Genomic DNA, 19,806 nt, shown 5'->3' on the forward strand with positions numbered 1-19,806 from the left:
TGACTGGACAGACTGCGGTTGTGTGCAGTGACTTGCAAGCTCGTCTTGCTCGGAGAGGGAGACTGTAGCGAAGTGAAGCTGACTGGACAGACTGCGGTTGTGTGCAGTGACCTGCGAGGTTGTCTGGATCGGAGAGGGAGACTGTAGCGAAGTGCTAGCCAAAATGGAGTAGACTGTGAGTTTGTAACAACTGGAGGGCGGCCCGACTGAAAATATGTAGCCGCCTGTGAGCCTGCAGCTAACTTTGAGTGTGATGGCGACCGTCTCTGACAATCTCAGCAGGCTATGGTTCTTCCTACCAGTCGCCTTCAAGCTCCACTTAAAGTGACTTCGAGCATCTTGGCAGCGCCAGTGAGTTCGTCTGTAGCCGCCCGGTGATCTGTCCAGAGCAGACTGCGAGTGCGCCGGTGTCCGGCTGTGAGTCTGTCCAGAACCGCCCGGTGATCAGTCCGGAGCAGACTGCGAGTACGCCGGTGTCCGGCTGTGAGTCTGTCCAGAACCGCCCGGTGATCTGTCCAGAGCAGACTACAAGTACACCAGTGCCCGGCTGTGAGTTTGTCTGGAGCCGCAGATGGATCTGTGCAGCCTCTCGGGTCACCCGTCAACCCGCCTCTGGGGATGGCTGCCGGATGACGCGTCTGCGCGTGGGGCCGTCCGCGTTTATGAAGCGGGCGGCGAGTGTGCCGGGCGCCCGCTCCGGCCGGTCCGTCGGTCTGGCTTCCGTCTCGCGGGCGGCCCCGGCTTCTGCTGTCGCCGGTGACAGATGGGCACAAACAGCACCCGGTCGGCGGCACTGGCGCAGACCGATCCCGTGACGGGGCTGAGCGTCGGTAGTGGCCCGGTGCTGTGCTGCCTGTGACGTCAGGGCTTGTGAGACAGAAACGAATATTTGTGAGTCAGCGAAAACGGCCGTCCGGTGTCGGGCGAGAACGGGCTGGCACCGTCCGACTGCCGAATGGTGTGAACAGTTTGGTAGCTTGTATGTGACGTAAAAGAGCTATGAAATAATATAGGCTGAATGACCTGCTCGCCACGTAAAGTGCTTGCTGCTTCACATGTCCCGCGTCACATGAACGCAAAATGTCTGCCAAATGTCTGTGTCTGTGTCAAAATGTCTGTCAAATGCAGTGGACAATGCCGCCCCGGCATGCGAAGTCAAGACCTGTGTGGTCGGTCGGATGGAGTGCGCACCGTCACGTGTACTCTGGCTGCTGCCTGTCCGGTAGGCACACATGGAGCGCATGTAGCATGGAGTGCTTACCGACACGTGTGCTGTCTGCTGCCTGTCCGGTGGACACACATGGAGCGTATGTAACATGGAGTGCTGCTTTACTCGCCGTCCCGCTAGGTTCATGGCCGTGGACGTTATGGGATATGAACATGGTTGCATGGAGGATGGAGAAGTTCACCTGTTTGGTCATGTGGAGTATCTGCTACCTGTCTGCTCACATCGTGTGCGAACTGCCTGTCTGTCCAATCGCGGTGCGAATTGCCTGTCCCGCCACGTGCCGTCCGACCCGCGACCACGTGCCTGGTCGTAGCGAAGTCACCACCGCCCTCACGGCCGCGTGTCGGCTGTTCCCCATCCCCCGCGCGGCAGCAGTCGCGGAGCAGCTGATCTGGCGCGCGCCGGCCGGCGCACCGTTACGAGGCGGCGCGGGCGGCGGCGCCCGCCGGTCGGCTGTGCCCGTCTCGCTTGCAGAGCGTCGATGGTGACCTGCACTCCGCCGCCGGTGACCTGGCTGACCTTGACCTTCCATGGGGCCGCGTGTCGGCCGTTAGTGGCCCTGGCTGCTGCTTTTTTACCACGCTGTCATGTGATCACGTCACCTTAGGTCCAGGGTGCAGCTTTCCAAAATATGTTGGGGAGGGGCTGTGAAAGAAGAAACGGTCAAACCTACCCTGAGGATACGCCCAAAAACGGGTTCATTGCTGAATTTTGCCCGAATTCTTCTCAGAGTTGGGTGGCTGGAGCCCCCACCACCAACTTAATAGAGAACTACACCTTTGCTGGGGTCCACGTATGTATGGACCCTGCCGCGGTGGGGACGGAGGAGACAAGTCACCTGCGCACAACGGTCGCCAAGTAACCTAACGTGTTTTCTCTCAACAGTGTTCCGATGGGGGACGATCAGGTCGATTCTCTTATGTCCTCACGATAGTTGTTGGTATGTGGAGCTGCAATGGGGCAATACAATTTGTTCAGGAAATTCGCATCATTGTATATTATGTTTGGGTGCCCTGGTATGAAACAACGTAGTTAAAAATTGTCTTTGTGTTCCCTCGGCTCGTGTTGGTGGCTGCTGCGATTCTGCTCTTTGAAGGATTTATCCTGCCAGATCGTTGCTTCTGCACGAGGCCGCCATTGATCTGGTGACGATTAGGTCGAAATCGTCGCCAGATCAAGCAGTTTTATTATCTAACGGGCCCTTTTCAAAGTTTAAACGACGGCTTAGCAAGTTTAAAACGATAGAGCTGAAAGTCGTAAACGTCAAATTCGCAAACATTTTTTTTCCGGCAAAGGTGCCTCCATTACATATGCCAATGTGTCATGACTTACATATCCTCTTGAAGTAAGCTTCATTGACTAGAGAGCGTCCAAAAAATGCGTTACTCGTTTTTGGCAATATTTTAACCCTCTCTCTCCCCTTCGGTTACACAGTGGTTACGCTTGGCAACCCCCTCCACCTCCCATGCTTACGCTAAGGCGTAACGTCCCATTCGAAAAAGATAACGAGCATCTTCCTTGTTATGAGAAAAAGCCAACCGTAGCTAGCTTCCAAGATAAATGCTATGCTTTCTTAGATTTCACCGTGATTTGCCATCACACTTGAGCATAAGGATACGCTGTCAAAAACATTTCTGTCTCTTCCTTATTACACTTCTGTTACGCCCCAGCACCGCCAAACCCTGCGGATCGCAGTCTTAGACGGCTCCCTTCCATGCAAAGGCCAAGGCGAATATGTATGCTGGGTGGCAAAGTTATCTGCTTCGTCTATAGCTCACGCGGCGATCGAGACCTAAAGAAGAGAGAAAAAACAGGGCCTGATTTAACTCGTGCTTAGCGGAGTCCAATACCACACAAGCGCGTTTTTCCCTTCGTTAGCAAGCGTCTTGGAGCTCCAGTTGATATGCCCCAGGATGCTGTGGAACCTTTTATTTGGTGGTGCTGATCAGCACAGAGAAAAAGTTAATGTTGTGTATTGTCTTCGCCAATGAAATTCATCGTCTCAACGCAAAGGCCGATCATACTTATAATCAAAACCCGATAAGTCTCTTGCGGGAAAACAATTTTGCTCCCTCAGGAGAAGTTTTTGAATGACGAACGTGTGCTGAACTAGGATAAAGGACGAACTGGGAGAATATGGTGAAAAATGATAGGAGATGGCACCGCAAAAGTAAAGTGAGTTATCACTAAATTATATCCAAAAGATCATGCAGGAAGTGAACAGCGATTACTTAACTGTACAACAGATTCTCAAAATGGCCGCAAATATTTTACCTCCAAGGTAGCCATCCACCAGAAACTGACAGAAGCTGCCAATCTACAGCAGATGACGGCTGCCATCTGGCTGAAGACGGAGCGTGTAGCCGATCATGGGCTTCCGAGCCTCATCTGGCTCACATCTGGCTGAAGACGGAGCGTGTAGCCGATCATGGGCTTCTGAACCTCATCTGTTCAGCGACGAGGCTCACATCTACCAGACTGAGACATTTCATTAAAGGGGTAAAGACTAAAAGCAGCCGGCATCGGGCCTCGGAGCTGCCAGTCTCGGAGCTCCGGAGGGGCCTGCTGCACAGCCCAGAGGTGACGGCATGGTACGCCATGAGTTCCAGGGCTCTTCTTCCAAAAGCCCAGATGTTTCCACGGCCACGCTAAACAATGAGCAGTACGTGGACATCCTGAAGCTTTTGGAGACAGTTGGAGCAAGAAAACTCTGATGGCGAGAGGGGAGAACATCTCCCTTCCGTCACTCGGACACCATCGCCACCCGGGGAACTGGGTGAGAAGTCCGATGCTGCTGGGTGATTTGTTGTCAGCAAGTACAGCATGGTTTATGCGCCCATATACCAAAACTGAGATAGGTCGCAGAAGACACGAAAGTCAGCTCCTATGTCAACTAGGCAAGAGCCAGTGGGACTAAATATTTTAGTGGAAAAAGGACATGTTGAAAGGGGCCGAAATGCATGCTAATCAAGCCTAGATTTGGGATCGCCTAGTTATCACCAGTCGTTTCATACGCGATACGACTTCTTTCAGAGAGTTTAACCCATTGGGCGACGCTTAGCACGCGGCGAACGGGCGAGGAGCTCAGGGCTCCGGCTAATATTTTGCAAGGATTCGTTTACTTATTACACGGCGAACGGGTGAGGAGCTTAATGCTCTGGCTATTATTTTACAAGGATGCGTTTACCCATTGTATGTGTCCACGAGCCGAACGAACAAATTCGAGTTCTGATCACTACCGCGAGTCGTTTGAATCTATGAAATGCGTCGATTGGCTCAATGCGATTACCATGGCCATTACCACTGCAATTACCGTTTACCATTCCCATGACCATTTACCATCCCAACTGCCCTTACATGCCCTACGCAAGTGAACGTGAGGTCATCTTCAGCGCATCAGGATACTGCCCGGCATCGTATGAAGCGACTTGGCTTACCATGTCTGGAGGCATGGCATGATGACAGGAGCCTAGTTTCCCGTGGGGGGGGGGGGGGGGCTGAACAGTGAAAAATGGCTCAGCCTACAGTAAAAAGACGTCAACAAGCGGGTCCTTCCCCGAATTTGGCCCACTTTGCTCTCTAAAAGTTTGGTTCTCAACTTTTGGGGGTCTTAAAATTGGGGGCCTGATCTGAGCTCGGTTGTTTCGATTTGGACGATTCATTGGAACATAAACACTTCTTATTTGACACTTAGATCGGGTCTTAAGGTTGTCAGTTGGGTGCAGCTCCCGGAAACCAAAGTACGGTATGCGCCAAGTAATTTAGCATACCGTTGTGTTAACTCGTCAAAATGCATAACATGCAATGCTCTCGGTGACTTAAGAGTAGCCGATTGTGTGGGGCGACCGTGGCCTGCGCGTAAGCCGTGTTGACAGACTTATTTCGTGTTCGTGTGTGCTACACATGTTTTGTGGAGGACGTCATTTGATACCGGCTCGTGACCGTTACGCCTAAAATCAGATGGCAGCGTGACAAAAACGCAACAGATTAGAAAAGAGAAGACAGGGAAATTGAGCACGCATTGTACTATACCCTTCTTAAAAGCCCTTCTTATCACCTAAACCCATCTATGTTCTGATACGCCCGCAAAAGTAGAGAAAGGTACATCGGGGATTTCAAAGTCACCCAAGCGTTCATGAAGTCATAAAACGTCATTGAAATCCTGCTTTTCCATAAGCCATGCGGACATCAGGGCCAAGAATAATATAATTGTCGAGGCGTTCATAGTTGGCATTCGTGAACGCGATTTCCAGAGATAACGGCGGCCAGTTTTCTCTCAACCCATATTGTACAAGGTATGATGATGTAATAAAAAATGACACTTAAGAGCATATTTACTCAACTGAATTGCACTGCCTAGAGCAGTCCTATCCGCTTAAAAAGCACATAATTATTTATAAGTGAGCTTATTCCATCCTTTTTTATGCTTGCTTAAATATTTCAGTATGTGAAACACTCCCCATAATAAAGCAATATATAATCATCATCACCATCATCATCACTATATTACTAAAGGAACAGTGTGTGTGTGTATTCGTCAGTAAACCTGCAGGCCAAACGGTACGGAGTTTTTGCATGAAATTTGCACACGACCGAGATGTGCCGGCTGCGCTTGACAGAGTCGCGTCAAATTTTCGCATGTCACAAAAATGAGCGCGTGCCGAAAAAACGCCCAAAATCCCATAGGGTTAACACGGGCGACGCCAGTTTTAAGAGGACGACAGGCCGGCGGTCCGACACGCCTCGTTTCCCGGAGCCGTATCCCGGTAACCAAGGGTTGCAGCGACGTGAAACTTGCGCAGTCCGATAGCGCATGGAATGGGCCATCCTAATCGGGTGAGTTTTTGCGTCACGTGACACGTGGCACGTGCACACGTGTTGACAAGTTGAAATCGGCCGTTTTTGACGCGGTTTTATGTTTACCGTTATATCTCGGCACGCAAAGAAGGTAGAGCTCTGAATTTTGTTTCCCAACATTAACAATTGAAGCGGATACATTTTTAGTGTGCATTGCGGGTTTGCGCAACACACCGTTGCGCTGCAAATTGCATTACAAGTTGCAACGGGCCGAGTTTTCAAAACCGAAGCTGAATACAAGCCGCTACCGTCAAAACTATGCGTCATCTAGCGTTGAAAACTACAAAGCGTATCGGCCGATCCGTCCTGTCTCTGATGCACCCTTTTGTTGACAGCGTTTTAAAAACTGTCGCTCGTAAACGGGTCTAGACTAAGGGGCTGCATGACGACATTTTCGCCGCGACGATGGCAAGTTACTGCCCGACTCCCGGCGTACGTCCTAGGCGTTAAGGGTTCAAATGGCCGCTCGCGCGGCGGGCTTTCGACTTTGTTTAGTCACGCTTCATATTAAGGAGCGAGCATTCAGACGTGGTCTAGGGCGGGGCAATACAATACCTGGGGCCTTGGACGTGGTTTGGGTCTGTCCGGTAGTGGGCCGGTGGAGGGGTCGTGAGAGGGTGCGGTGTGGGTCTTGGCATGGCGGTCGGCGGCGCGCTGTGCGTTGCGGTTGTCGTACGCGCACAGGCGTGGCCTTTGTTTCCCAACATTCACAATTGACGCGGCTACACTTTCAGTCGCGTCGCCGGTTTCTGCAACACACCGTTGCGCGGCAAATTGCACGACAACTTGCAAGATGCCAAGTTTTAATAATTGAAACGATACGGTCACACGTATGACACGGCACGGGATCACAGATGGATTTTGCTCTCTTCCACGGGTTTGCACCTTTTGTGCCACAGGCACCTATGGCAATAACACACCCGGCATTGGCGCGATTCAATGATGAATGGAAGGAGCGAGTTGACAATGTTTGGTGACGCGTGCCACGTGTCATGGCGCCCATGTGTTGAACTATGGATTTATACAATTTCGGTCTTTTGAGAGGCTTGCACGTTTTCGTGATATGTCAGAAACTAGGGAATAAAGTGGACAGCGACTGGCATGCTTCGATAAGTGGTCTAACGAGCGATCACTGAAACGTGTACGATGCCACTCTCCACGTGGCATGACACGTGAACATTAGCTGTGAAACTGTATTTTGCCGATTTCGTCCATTTTTACGCTTTACGCGGGATGTCCGCTCTTATGGCGCGTAGTAACACGAGACTGGCATGCAGCGATAGGCCATTGAACGGGAAATCCCGTGGTCACATGTGTCACAAGTGCGGCGTGGCATGTTGCACGTGGCGGGCACACACGAGCCAGGAAGATGGCTTTTGCTCTTTTCCACGGGTTTACACGCTTTGTGCCCCATCTCGGCACTCAGGGCACGGAGGTACTGGGGAGTGGCATGCATTTCTAAGAAATCGAATAGATAATGGCGTTTCATGAATTGTCATGTCGAACGTGCTGTATGGATTGATGGGGAATCGGACAAACCATCACGTGGTATAGATTGTAGCGCCACGTATGCACGAGCCAGAAAAATCTATTTGGCCGCTACCGACCGTCTTCACTGTCCGCTACAATACAATGCCGTTGAATGCGACGGTAGCGCGTGCTGCCATCATTCAAAGGTGGACAGTTGATGAAAGTGGCAGCAATCAGCGGTCACGTCCCAGGATCAATCACCGATCCCATGGAATAGGTTTGCCTGTGTTGCAGAGAGGGCATGCCAAATGCGCTCTCTCCTGCCGGCGGCTGCTAGAGACCGCCGGTACCGCGCGTGGCCTGCGCCCGAGTGTTTTTCAAACTTACCGCGATATATCGGCAACCAGGGCACCTAGGACCACGATTCCAACTGCAAAAGATGCATAATTAAAATTTCTATTTTTTTGCATAGTGCAGTGAAGCAAGCGCGCAAGCGCTTGTCATTAACTAATTCACATATCTTCCTTCAGAACAAAAAGCTCTGCTACGTGTCATTACGCCCTTCGCCGCCTTCATCCAGACATGTTCTTTTTCAAGCCAATCAAACAGTCCTAACAAGGCCAGACGCCGGATGCGTGGGAGTCGCGCTGCTCGGAAATAGCTCCAGTCGCAACTGGCGCAGTTCCGGTGCTGTCTTGTGACGGCCTAGATAGTGAGAAGATCCTCTGGCCCCGCACGTGGCAGCGCCCAGGCGCGCAGTCAGATCCTTGGCAGGGGGGGGGGGGCGGAGCACAGGGCTGACAAAGGGCCTCTGATAGTAAAAGACCCCCCAAATATAGCTGGATACGGCCAATTTTTTATGAGGGGATGTTTTCCTTGCTGTTTTTTACTTTTACCTTTTAAAACTGGAATGGAGTCAACACTACCGTGACCGGCATTCCACCGTGAAGCCGTGACCGACGGTTGACGAAAATGATGACGCATCTGAAACAGTCACATCTGAACGCTTTATGACATCAAATCATGCATTTAGAAAGCATTCCTGGCGTATATTCCAATTGTGCGATCTCAGATTGGTGATAAAAATGGGTTGGCCTTTGCAGCGCCGCGAAGTGGTGCTGGTGGTAGAGCTGACAGAGAAGAGGAAAAACCTCTATTTGTCGTGATGCTGTAATTGTTTATCTGTCCAGAGGACAACCCGAAAGTGGTTAGAACGATACGCCCAGTCTAATTTCTGAACGATACGAATTACTTCTTAAGAACATTCGGTCTAATTGTTTTACAACGGTCGCTCTCACGCGCACGGTGCCCGCTACGTGTGTTTCTTGCTGTGGCCACCGCCGTTCAGGGTTACGGAAACTGCAGCCCAGGACATCGCTGTCCCTGCTACCGAGATTGTGGGCGCGCAGGCTTAACCGTTTCGATGTAATTTGTTTCATTGGTCGATTTTGCAAAGGTATGAACGTTTTCAGGCAAATATGGGATGACACTGCTTGTTTTTAGCCCATTTCGACCCGCTCTATTTAACATTAATAGACCCATTATTTCTTTCCGGGAAAGGGACCCTCCTGGTTAAAACACTAAGGGGCACAATGTCGTTCCCGGTCAAGCGCTGAAGGGCCATTCCGTTTCACCACGGGGTGTCTTCCGGCTGCCCTTTTGACGACGCGGGGCGGGATCCCCTGATCGATCCGGAGGCCCTTAGAGGGATACATTATATCACGTTGGTATCATTTATACTCACATGGCGTTTACATTGGTATCACATATAGATAACGATAAACTTTTTAAGTGGATAAGACTGCTCTGGACAGTACAATCCTGTTGAGGAAATATGCTCTTCAGTGCGTCATTTTTTATTACATCATACCTTGCACAATATCGATTGAGAGGCAACTGACCGCCGTTATCTCTGGGAATCGCGCTCACGAACGCCAGATATGAACGCCTCGACAATTGTATTATTATTGGCCCTGATGTCCGCATGGCTCATGGAATGGCAGGATTTCAATGACGTTTTATGGCTTCATGAATGCCAAGGTGACTTTGAAATGCTCTCCCCGATATACCTTTCCGCATTTTCGCGGGCGTGCAGCTCAAAAGAGACCAGTCCGAAGGTCTCCCCTCCATGAGCGGGAGACCTACGGACTCGCCCAGTTGATTTTGGATCGACGCAGGAGCCTTCACTGAAGCAACAACATTCCTGATGGCCACAGAGGATCCAATTATTGGCACATTTGGCACATTGGCACAACTTCAGTTTGGGTTAACGGGCCAATGATGGAATTGGGTTAGAGAGCCCACCGTTCGGTAGTGGGTGCTCTGACTAGCACAGGACCCTTCCATTGCCTCTATGTGGGCACTCATTATAAAATATCATGTTTCTTTCCTTGTCAGAGGGCCCCGACCAACTCAAAGAGGCCCGCTGTTATTCGGAGTCCTGTCGTCGTCCCTGTTGAGTGACTTTTCCCCTGACTGTCTCGAGGCCTCTTATTAACACAGAATGCCCTGTTTCTCAAACTCAAAGCTCTCTGACTGTCATTTGAGGGTCCGCCGCCACAGACCGGGGCGCCTTAATGAGACTTTGACCAATCCTTCGTGCCCTTAGATGCTCCAATCAGGTTCTTGATCGTCGCACCCGGTGAGCCTTCCAGGTTCTTCGGGCCTCCTCGAACAATGCCTCTGGCTGACTTGGAGCCCCTTGCCAACACAGGGCACTGTAGGTCCCTGTGAGACGCTGGAACACTGACCAATGTAAATCAGTGATTCCGGCTTTGCCTCTGTCATTTGCCCAGGCCCATGCCGCCACGGAGCCGACTGTGTGTCACTGCTGGTGTCTGGCCGACATATGGGCCTTGATCAGCTCAGAGGCTCCTGATCAGCGCACGGGGCCCTCTGGCTGGCATTAGATTGCCCGACCCTGCGGGCGGGAGCCCCTGAATACAACCTTCCAGGCCCCTCGGGCCGTCAAATCGGACCCTTTACCGCAAGTCCCCAGCTGCCCTTCGTATCCTCGAAATGTATGGGGAGGGCATGTGCTCTCTGTGCCTCCCCGTGCCTGCGCTATTGGCGGCACCTCAAGGCAGTCTATTTGCCACTCGCGACATTCTACAGTCGCACGACAGACCCGTGACTTCGTCACAGATGTCTCCTGCGTCTGTATGTGTGTAAATATATGCGCCAGTTGCTTTGCGACGAACGAAACAGGCCATGCTTCCCAGCAAACGTGACCCACGTGTGATCAACGTCGTTGCTGCCGATGCCGATGGGCGGCTATGATTGCACGTTACAGTGCATCCGGTTGTAGGCCACTACACTGAGTTGTGGCCGAAGCCTTCATTTACGGTGCACCGGCCCATGGGCTGCAGCACCGCAGCGAACGTCTGACTGTGACGCCTTCGTCAGCAATGAAGCCTATCGTGAGTCACTGCAGTAGGCTAGTGTGTAGGCCTCCATGGATGATTTATGTTCTAGAGCATTTTCAATGCATTACAGAGAAATTCACGAGGAAATGTAACGTGAAAATGCGCCACAATTCGAGCGAAAAGTGGGCAGGTTTCCCGGTACAAGTCTGGTGGTCGGAACAGGCACTACAAGTTTGTAATACAGCCGCTAGGACCAACTAGACCCGGATCGGGGCGCCAGTGTAGCGCAGCAGGGACGTGGGGCGTCAAGCGTGGCAGGTTTTGTGACAGCAGTCATCTGAACCTATTTTCGAAGCCATTAGCCAGCAATGCTCCCGTGACCCCGGGTGATCTTTGCTTCAGGCATATTCAACGTGTGCTTGATTTAGGTTGGAATACATTCCGAATGCGATTCAAAGCGAATGAAACCGAGTGAAATCATTGGCTGTGTAGAACTGGAAATAAATCCGAATCTGACTCCAATGCAAAACAAGTTTGTAGAGAAAAAATAAAGTTAGTAAATGTATTGCGTGCTATGAAAAGAAGTGGTGGAAAGCCATTATAATGTATATATATATATATATATATATATATATATATATATATATATATATATTACACAATATGAAAGTAGTTATTGCGTGTCTCAAAAGTGCGTTAGATGATAGTGTATGACATGTCGTAAGGTATTCGTAATGGTTGATGGTTGGTCTGCATGCCGTCTAGAGTCCGTGTCGTAAAAAGCGCGGTTTCAAATGGCAACTTGTCTACACAACGCTACGTTTGCCACCCACGGCTATGCAGCTTTGATCATAGTGCAAATGGTATGCCGGACGCTATTCCCACTAAATCGAGCTCATAAACAACACGATGTCTACAACACTACTTAAAACAAATACTCCAGATGTATATGATTCAAACATGCATCATTCAAGCCATATTCACAACTCACATCCATGTCTAGATCCTGAATGCAAGATGCACCAATTGAGTGAGAACTGAACTGGGGATGTGGTTTGTTCTGACGATTGTTGCAGTGCACAACGCCGTATTATAAAAAAATGAAGTATCCAGGCACCCGTCCTCGGGAAGGTCAGCACAGACATCGGCTGATCACACATATTAGCTTGAGACGTTTGTGATCACAGGCAATCATCGGACGATGCACGGAACTCCGATTATCGTGGAATGCATTTATACGAAAAGCACAGAACCACATTCACATACGCCTGCACCACACCCGCTAAGGCATCCTGTACGCACAACTGCCTTCAACATCAAAAGACAGAGACTTTTACCGATTACTGAAATCTGTCCAGGCCAGAGCCACAGTTTCGTCGGGCCGGCCGCCTGACTGGACACACACTACACATGCATTAGCTCGTCACCCCGGATTCCTTGGAACGGGAATTACAACTGGGTGGCTTGACTAGAGGTCGAAAGCCAGCGAAAAGCATCCTATCACCGCTCATCAGACTCGGTAGCGTCCTATCACCGCCCATCAGACTCGGCAGTCTGCAGTCTGGCGTTCGACCGATCCAACACCGGGGAACCTCTTAGCGCTTGACTTTTGCTAGGCTTAGGCCCGAGGGCGCAGTTCCGCGAGATGAGTTGGTGAGGCGCTAAGCGAGCGTTTAATCACCATGTCTAAAAACGTACATCCTAGCGGTTTGAACAATATAACTTCAGGGAACTGGCTAAAAAGTTCAAGAAAATGAAAGAAGAACTGAGTTGAGGAAGAGGCCCAGGGCTAGCAACTGCCCCGGAAACTTCACTTCTAGTTTGGCCCATCTCAAGCGTCGCAAGACGAACACTACACGCGCTTCACAGACAGGCGGACCCAGGGTGGACCAACGGACGCCCTTCACGCCAGACTAGGTTTGGAGACGGTAAGCGACTGCATCAGCAGTAGCATGTCCTCGCGGCTGAAGGGGCACGAGCTGAACATCTCGTGGCAGCTGGAACTGGGCGAGTCGCGCATCAGCCGGCCCATGTGCGCCGCGTACGTGTACTGGTAGGCGGCGCTGTCCGGTAGCTCCAGGGTGAACCGTCTGCGGGCACAGACGGGCGTCAAAGGCGCCGCAAGCAGCGCCGCACGCTGGACTCTGCTCAGCCTGGGCCGACCGGGAATGATAAACGGTCAGTAAAGGAGATCTGCTGACCGATCTGACTGATCGATCTGCTGACCACAGACATCAGTGGAAACTACGGTACGGAGGTACGGAGGTGTGCAGCGGCCAAACCTGCTCTCATAGGACTAAACCAGACGCCAGCATCTGACCATCGAAAGATGTTCGTTGACCTTTCTCGGCATTCTATCCCCGTTACTGCAGGCAACTGCTTTCCACGCCATTTTTTTCAGATGCCAGCTGTCCACGCGGCAAAAGACAAACGCCTATAAAGTCTGTTCGAATAACACCGTCAGCTTGAGCTGAATTAGCCACTTGCGTGTCTGGCGGTACGCGGCAGGGTCATCTCGTTCTCACCTGTACATAACGTTTCGTCCGTCCAACCGGTCTCACCTTAGCGTGTTGGCAACGTTTTTCTCGACGTCGCCGGCCTTGGCCAGCTCGTGGTCTTCCTGCATGTGCACTTCACAGATGAAACGCTGCATGCAGGCCGGCTTGCTCTGGCGCCACGAGGAGGCGGAGGCCATGGCTGCACAGCTGAGGGCAGACAGACGTGTGGGCGACGTGTGGCAGCAGCGTTCGGGCCCACCTACCGTCGCAGCACACTGCCGCTCGCACGGCGCAGTTGCTGCAGGCACAACTTCCCAACAGACATCAGCACAGCACCTGAGTCTTTTTCAAGACGCGTCGTCGCAGCATAACCCCTTTTCCAAGACGCATCGTCTCAGCCCAAGCCTTTTCCGAGACGCGTTGTCACAGCATGAGCTTCTCCAAGACACATCGTGACAGCATGACCTTTCTCAAAAAACGTCGTCACAGCATTAACCGTTTCCCAAGACACATCGTCACAGGACAAAGCGCTCTTATCATGACACATTCCACAGCTCACACACTCACCACACTGACGCGCTGTCTCACAAAACATATCTCAGCAACACCCCCATTGCCCACAGCGCATTGCCACGGCAAACAGGGTTTCTCACGCCACATGGTGACGTCACACATGCGCCCGGCCGGTACATAGCGGTGCCGGTACTGTGCAACTGGCACGGCGCCAGCCATCCCATCCCAGCCATGGCGAGCTCAGCCATGCTGGGATGGGGTGGCAGTACATGGATACATGGAAGGCTTCAGCGCATTATTACGCCGGCTGTTGTCATCAATATACTTGCCGCTCTACGGTCGTCTCACTGGCCTTTGCATATGTTCTCATATGATCTGAGTAATGCAAGTAGGCGCTAAACATGTACCACCATAATGCTGAGCGCTCCTATTCACACATCGACTTCCACAAAGCAAAGCACATTCCTGCCGATATTGCAGCGGCGCTCGCAAAAAGTCTCAACACCTTCGCGTCGCCTCAGTACAAGCCGTCGCCATGGCAACCCGACCACGCCACTCACATCGCCTGTCGCTGCGTCTCCGATCCTTCAGCAGGCGGTACAGCTGGGCCGTGGCCTCGATGTCGCGCACGGTGGGCGTGGCCTTGTCGTCGGCGCCCGGGGGTGTCCGGTGGGGCTTCCGCTCCGGGGGCTCCGTGGCCGGGTGAGGCCCTGGGGACACAGCCCGGGGCGTCACCAGGGCAGCGTGCCGTGCAAGCAGCGATTAGGGTACTCAGCTGCACTAGAGGACACGATTCGCGGTCGCTGTGCGTGACACTACAGCTTCTTTGCGCTCACGGTATGCGGAACAGATTACTTCTTGGTCGGAATGCGTAAATATGAAAACATTATGTGGGTAATGACACTATTTCTGAAGCAAGGGAATAATTTGCGGGCCACTTAGGCTTTTCACTTTACCCTGATGGATTTGGCTAACGAATCCATCCATAGCGATCTTCCAAGGAACACCACAAGTGTTGTTCTGAAGGTTCTTACAAGCGTTCTAGTTCTAATGACGCCATTGTTCTAGTGTATGGTACGGAAGCCGGGCCACGGCTCTAGCGAGTCTTACCTCAGATAGCGATAAAATACCAGCTTACGCGCCTAAGCCCACCCCGGTCTTCGCGATTTCTAAAAGCCAATATCTTGACGACCAGTGGCACTGATCACAAGCACAATTCTCTAAAACGTTATACTGCCTACATGTTGTGGCATCTGCACGCAATCTGTATTTGATCTGGTTCACTGCAATGTGAGCCAAATATAGCCTTACCCATTCAACAGGCATGAGAAATGCAGGATTTCATTATGGCGAAAAACGTCACACAGCGTATGTTGAGTCCAGCACCAGATCTTAACGGCCCGGCATAACAGTAAAACGAAGTTTGTTTGTTTGGCGGAGGAGACAAAGGGATGCACAGACACACGGTAGTGAGAAGTTCACCATGACAGAGTATTAGTCCCATAGATTTTCGGCTAAAGACAAACATCATAGCTGGCAATCTTCCGGCGTTTGTTTTAGTTATTGTGGGTCTAAGGCCGCGTCGGATCTGGACATTCTGCAGCCCACCTTCCACACCCACACCTCAAAATGATATGTGAGTGTTCAGCCGTTTTTTCAATCCGCTTGCCTGTTCTGTTGTGCAGTGACAGGCAATGGTAACTGTATTCTTAGTGGAAGTGTATCGCTTCATATCTTTATCAGATCCATGGCTAAAACTCAATCTCACGCACCTATTCCGAGAAGAACTTTCGTAAACAAAGCGAGAGCTGCTACCCTTCTTTGAACTATTCTACCCCGCCTGACCCTTCTGCTAAGCCGTGGCTGCAGCCAGTCTCCGAAACTGAGGGGGACAGTCGCGATTATAGAGGTAAAGCCGGGACGTGCAAGGAGAGCCTGACCTAAAAAGACGGCACTTTGAATGGAAAAATATAAAAACTTGCATTAATGAGCCTAAGGCATTTTCGCTGGTTGGCTGAACAATAGGGATCATCTGCCGCTAAGTGACAGATCAATTCTAATTGCTATCTTAACGATGTCCTAACCGTTGCTTGACATGGTCGCTTTACCAATACCTCCTGGTGAACTGGAGGTCGGTGGTTACCTACAGCAAAGAACTCATCACAATTTTATAGGGCAATATATTCGAGCGCAACCTGCAGGAACAAAGTTTGTTAGCTCAGTTTCCCCGTGTGTGCCGCAAAGCAAAAGACCTTCCGCGATGGCAGGAGGGGCGGGGGTGAAGGGGATATGGCACTCCCACTTTTTGTGAAATTTAGCATTGACGTTAAAAGGATGTGTGGAAAGAATCTACCTCAACAAAAGTTTTTACCCGCTCAGTTATTGTGCCGTTCTTACAGCCCTGCTCCCTTGTTACATGTGCTGTTCGACAATTCGTCAGGAAGTATCGCCTGAGCCGAGAACCTGTATGCCCTGCTGTGGTGTTGGCTCTGGATATGGAGCCGGGCGCTGCACGGGCGCATATCGCACTGCTTTTTCTGTTATTTCTCTTTGGGGGGGGGGGGGGGGTAGGAGACACTGCGGCAGCCTTGCGTGATTTTCCAAAGGCACCATCACTGCACGGCACTCCAGCGCCAGAAGGTACCGAATCAGAGCTTCTTCGCCTGGGATTTGTCACCAAATGCGGACAAACTCGTGCACTAATTGAGGCGGCAAAGGCAGCGTGTTTTGGCACCGATTGTGTTATGTTGTGTTCTAATGCGCTTTTTATTATTTTTGTTGTTTTCTTATATATATATATATATATATATATATATATATATATATATATATATGGATTGTGCATTACATAAAGCGCAGACAAAGCGTCGTAGCCGGTGTTTTACCACCTTCAACTCAATCACTTGACGGGATCAATAGAGCTGTACGACCTCAGTCGTCTTCTTATGATGCAGTCTATTAAAATATATTTGTTACTGATTTATATGCCACGCTTCCCCCTCCACCCCACACGGCCCGACCACAACACACCACGCTACACCACACCACACCCCTCTCCTCCCCTCCCCTCCCCTCCCCAACCCCCACCCCCTCCCCTACCTCCCCTCCCCTCCCCTCCCCTCCCCTCTCCCCCCCCCAACCACACCCACAGTCGTCTAGCCGCGTGGTCTGTAAATATTCGGTCACGCTCTAACCTGGAATAGCTTGTCAATTTCGCACCCACGCGATGTCCGGCCGCCGCCAGCTGGCGTCCACCGACCGCCTTGTTTAATACTTTAAAAGGATATTCTTCTGTCACGCTTTCTCCTACAACTCGTCTGGCTGCATGGTCTGTAAATGCTCGGTCCGGCGGCCCCTCGCCGAGAATAGGCCCGTCCATTTCGCTCGCACCACGCGATGGCCGGCTCCGGCCAGCGAATGCAGCGCGGCCCCGTGGGCCGGCTCCCTGGTCCGCTCCGTGCCGTCCCGTCTCACAGCACACCCGGACCACGCCCACCCCGCGCTGCTGGCAGACTCAGGGTCAGCCGGTCTGCTCAGGGCCACGAGACCGGGCGCCGAGACGCCGGGACTGGGGAGACTGTGCGGCGCGCGCGCGCGCGCGCGCGTGTGTGTGTGTGTGTGTGTGTGTGTGTGTGTGTGTGTGTGTGTGTGTGTGTGTGTGTGTGTGTGTGTGTGTATGTGCGTGCGTGCGTGCGTGCGTGCGTGTGTGTGTGTGTGTGTGTGTGTGTGTGTGTGTGTGTGTGTGTGTGTGTGTGTGTGTGTATGTGCGTGTGTGTGTGTGTGTGTGTGTGTGTGTGTGTGTGTGTGTGTGTGTGTGTGTGTGTGTGTGTGTGTGTGTGTGTGTGTGTGCGTGCACGGACCGCCGGGCTGAGATGGGTTTACGAGTGGCTGCTGACAGTCGCTGACCAGGCGGCAGTACGTGGCTCTCGGTCAGAACCGGCGAGAGCGCAAAGCGTGTGCACAGATGTGTTCAATGCTGTTTCGCGTCTGGGAGGCTACACAGGATATCGCATCGCACGCAATTGTATGCTGATAACCTATCGGGCATTAGGATGTCTACCATTTAGCATATCTTAGGATCATTAGGATAGTTACCAGCCTAAAGATAAGAAACGAAACGAAAGATACGCGCGCGTTGGGTTTCATCTATAAGCGAGGCTTTGCTTGTGGCCCTTTGCTTTGTTAGCCCTTTGGGTGTCATTTAGGGATGCTCCACCTTGTGGAGCGCGTTGTTTTCCTCACGTACGGCAGCGATCCAACTAGATTCCGTTCAGTTACATGTCATCTACTTGAACAGTTGTCGCGCTTGCCACCTGAGAAAATGCGAAATAGGTTCCACTTTCCCTGACGGCCTTCTTGTGCCACGACCGGGGGCCAAGGTCGCGTGCAGCGTGTTACACAACACCATCACACTAAAGACATTCTCTCTCCATTTCACGTCCAGATCACCGCGAACAGCACAATACTCACGTGGTGGCACAAACTCCATCGGCTCCTGTTCCTTTTCCTCAGGCAGCTGGAGTGGCTGCGTCCTCTTGGGCTGCACGCGGTTCCTGTCACCAGCCTGCACATCTGGCACCACCCAGGAGGCCACCAGGCCCTCCAGCAGCCATCCGGAGGTCGCCGGCAAAGCGCAGAGCGCCACCAGCGCCGCCATCACCGTCCACTGCCGAGCCATTTTCACCTGCGTCTCATGTCCCCCTAACCCCCGCTTCCTGTTGATACCAGTCCTATCGACGCGCCGCACGTGCTCGCGCCACTCCAGCCAATGGCAAAGCACGCAAGGCCGCAGCCGGCGCGGCCAGCTGCGGGCTGAAAAGTGAAAGTGCCGCCCGCAGTGGAAGGCCAGTCTGGCGTCCGTGCTATGGGCAGCTACTGGAGTGCCACGGTTCGTAGTTACGTTACTCGGCCACGGCATGGCGTTCATCAACTCACGGACACCCCGAACAACAGAACTGTCGCGACGTATTTATTGGACAGAAAGAACCTTTGGAAAGCGTGACGAGAGAGCGATTGTAGGAACATGCTGGTATCAGCTACCCAATGCCTGACCTATTGTGTGTGAGCTTACCCAGGTACTTCCACTTAATGCAATTTGTGTTATTGACTTCGCTCATAGCATAAATGAAGCAGTTATTTCGAGCACCAAATGCATACACCACAGCTTTGAGGTTCTGGCAACGTTTTATGTATTACGTGTAGTGAGCAGATTTCCATCCTTCGCCCTGCCAAATCAGGACTTCAAATCAACCGTAATGTCCCACCTCAAATTTGCTGCCCTCAAGCTCACTTATAACTATTGATATGCTTTAAGTGGAAAAAGGCTGCTCTCGACGACATAATTTTTATATTTAGTAAATACGATGTTCAATAATATGTCATTGTTCGATTGCGTCGTCGTGCCCTGCACGACATTGACTGAGAGCCAATTGCCGGTCGCTATTTTTGAGAATCTTGCTCACGATCGCCAGATATGAACGATCCGACAATACAATTTTTGTTAACCTTGATCTCTGCATGGTCAGTGAAATGCCAGTAATTGAATGATTTTAACACACACCCCTTTTGACGCCAACCAATCTAAAATGCTGTAGCTACAGCAGCTAGTTTCGGCCCGGCCAGTCACACTTTTGACGCGGTGATCTCTGCAGCCACTCACCGCACCACATGGAATGCTTAGCGGTAGGCAGCACTTTTCTTTAGGTGTGTGATAATACTTTCAAGGCACCTAACTGCAGACCTTTGGCCATATGGTGTATTTGTGCAGCGTTTCACTGTAACCACCATTGTACATCACCGCCGATAGATATGGAAAATGTGAAGTTTTGTAATCGCGGGAAGAAAAAAAGACTGAAGAACATGAAAAGATGACATT

The 19,806-nt window shown here is 51.5% G+C and overlaps 1 protein-coding gene across 1 annotated transcript; it reads right to left on the reverse strand.

Moving 5' to 3' along the window:
* Nucleotides 1-11,835: 11,835 nt before the first annotated feature.
* Nucleotides 11,836-18,691, reverse strand: LOC119093445 (uncharacterized). Its single transcript, XM_037216399.1, has 4 exons — nucleotides 18,402-18,691; nucleotides 14,492-14,641; nucleotides 13,482-13,617; nucleotides 11,836-13,010 (listed from the first exon to the last, which is right to left on the reverse strand). Exons 1-4 carry the CDS (start codon nucleotides 18,607-18,609, stop codon nucleotides 12,824-12,826), a joined length of 681 nt encoding a protein of 226 aa, XP_037072294.1. The 5' UTR covers nucleotides 18,610-18,691; the 3' UTR covers nucleotides 11,836-12,823.
* Between the last annotated feature and the right edge of the window lie 1,115 nt (nucleotides 18,692-19,806).

The sequence above is a fragment of the Pollicipes pollicipes genome, unplaced genomic scaffold, assembly GCF_011947565.3.
Source record: "Pollicipes pollicipes isolate AB1234 unplaced genomic scaffold, Ppol_2.1 Scaffold_4002;HRSCAF=4701_pilon_pilon_pilon, whole genome shotgun sequence".
Lineage (NCBI taxonomy): Eukaryota > Metazoa > Arthropoda > Thecostraca > Pollicipedomorpha > Pollicipedidae > Pollicipes > Pollicipes pollicipes.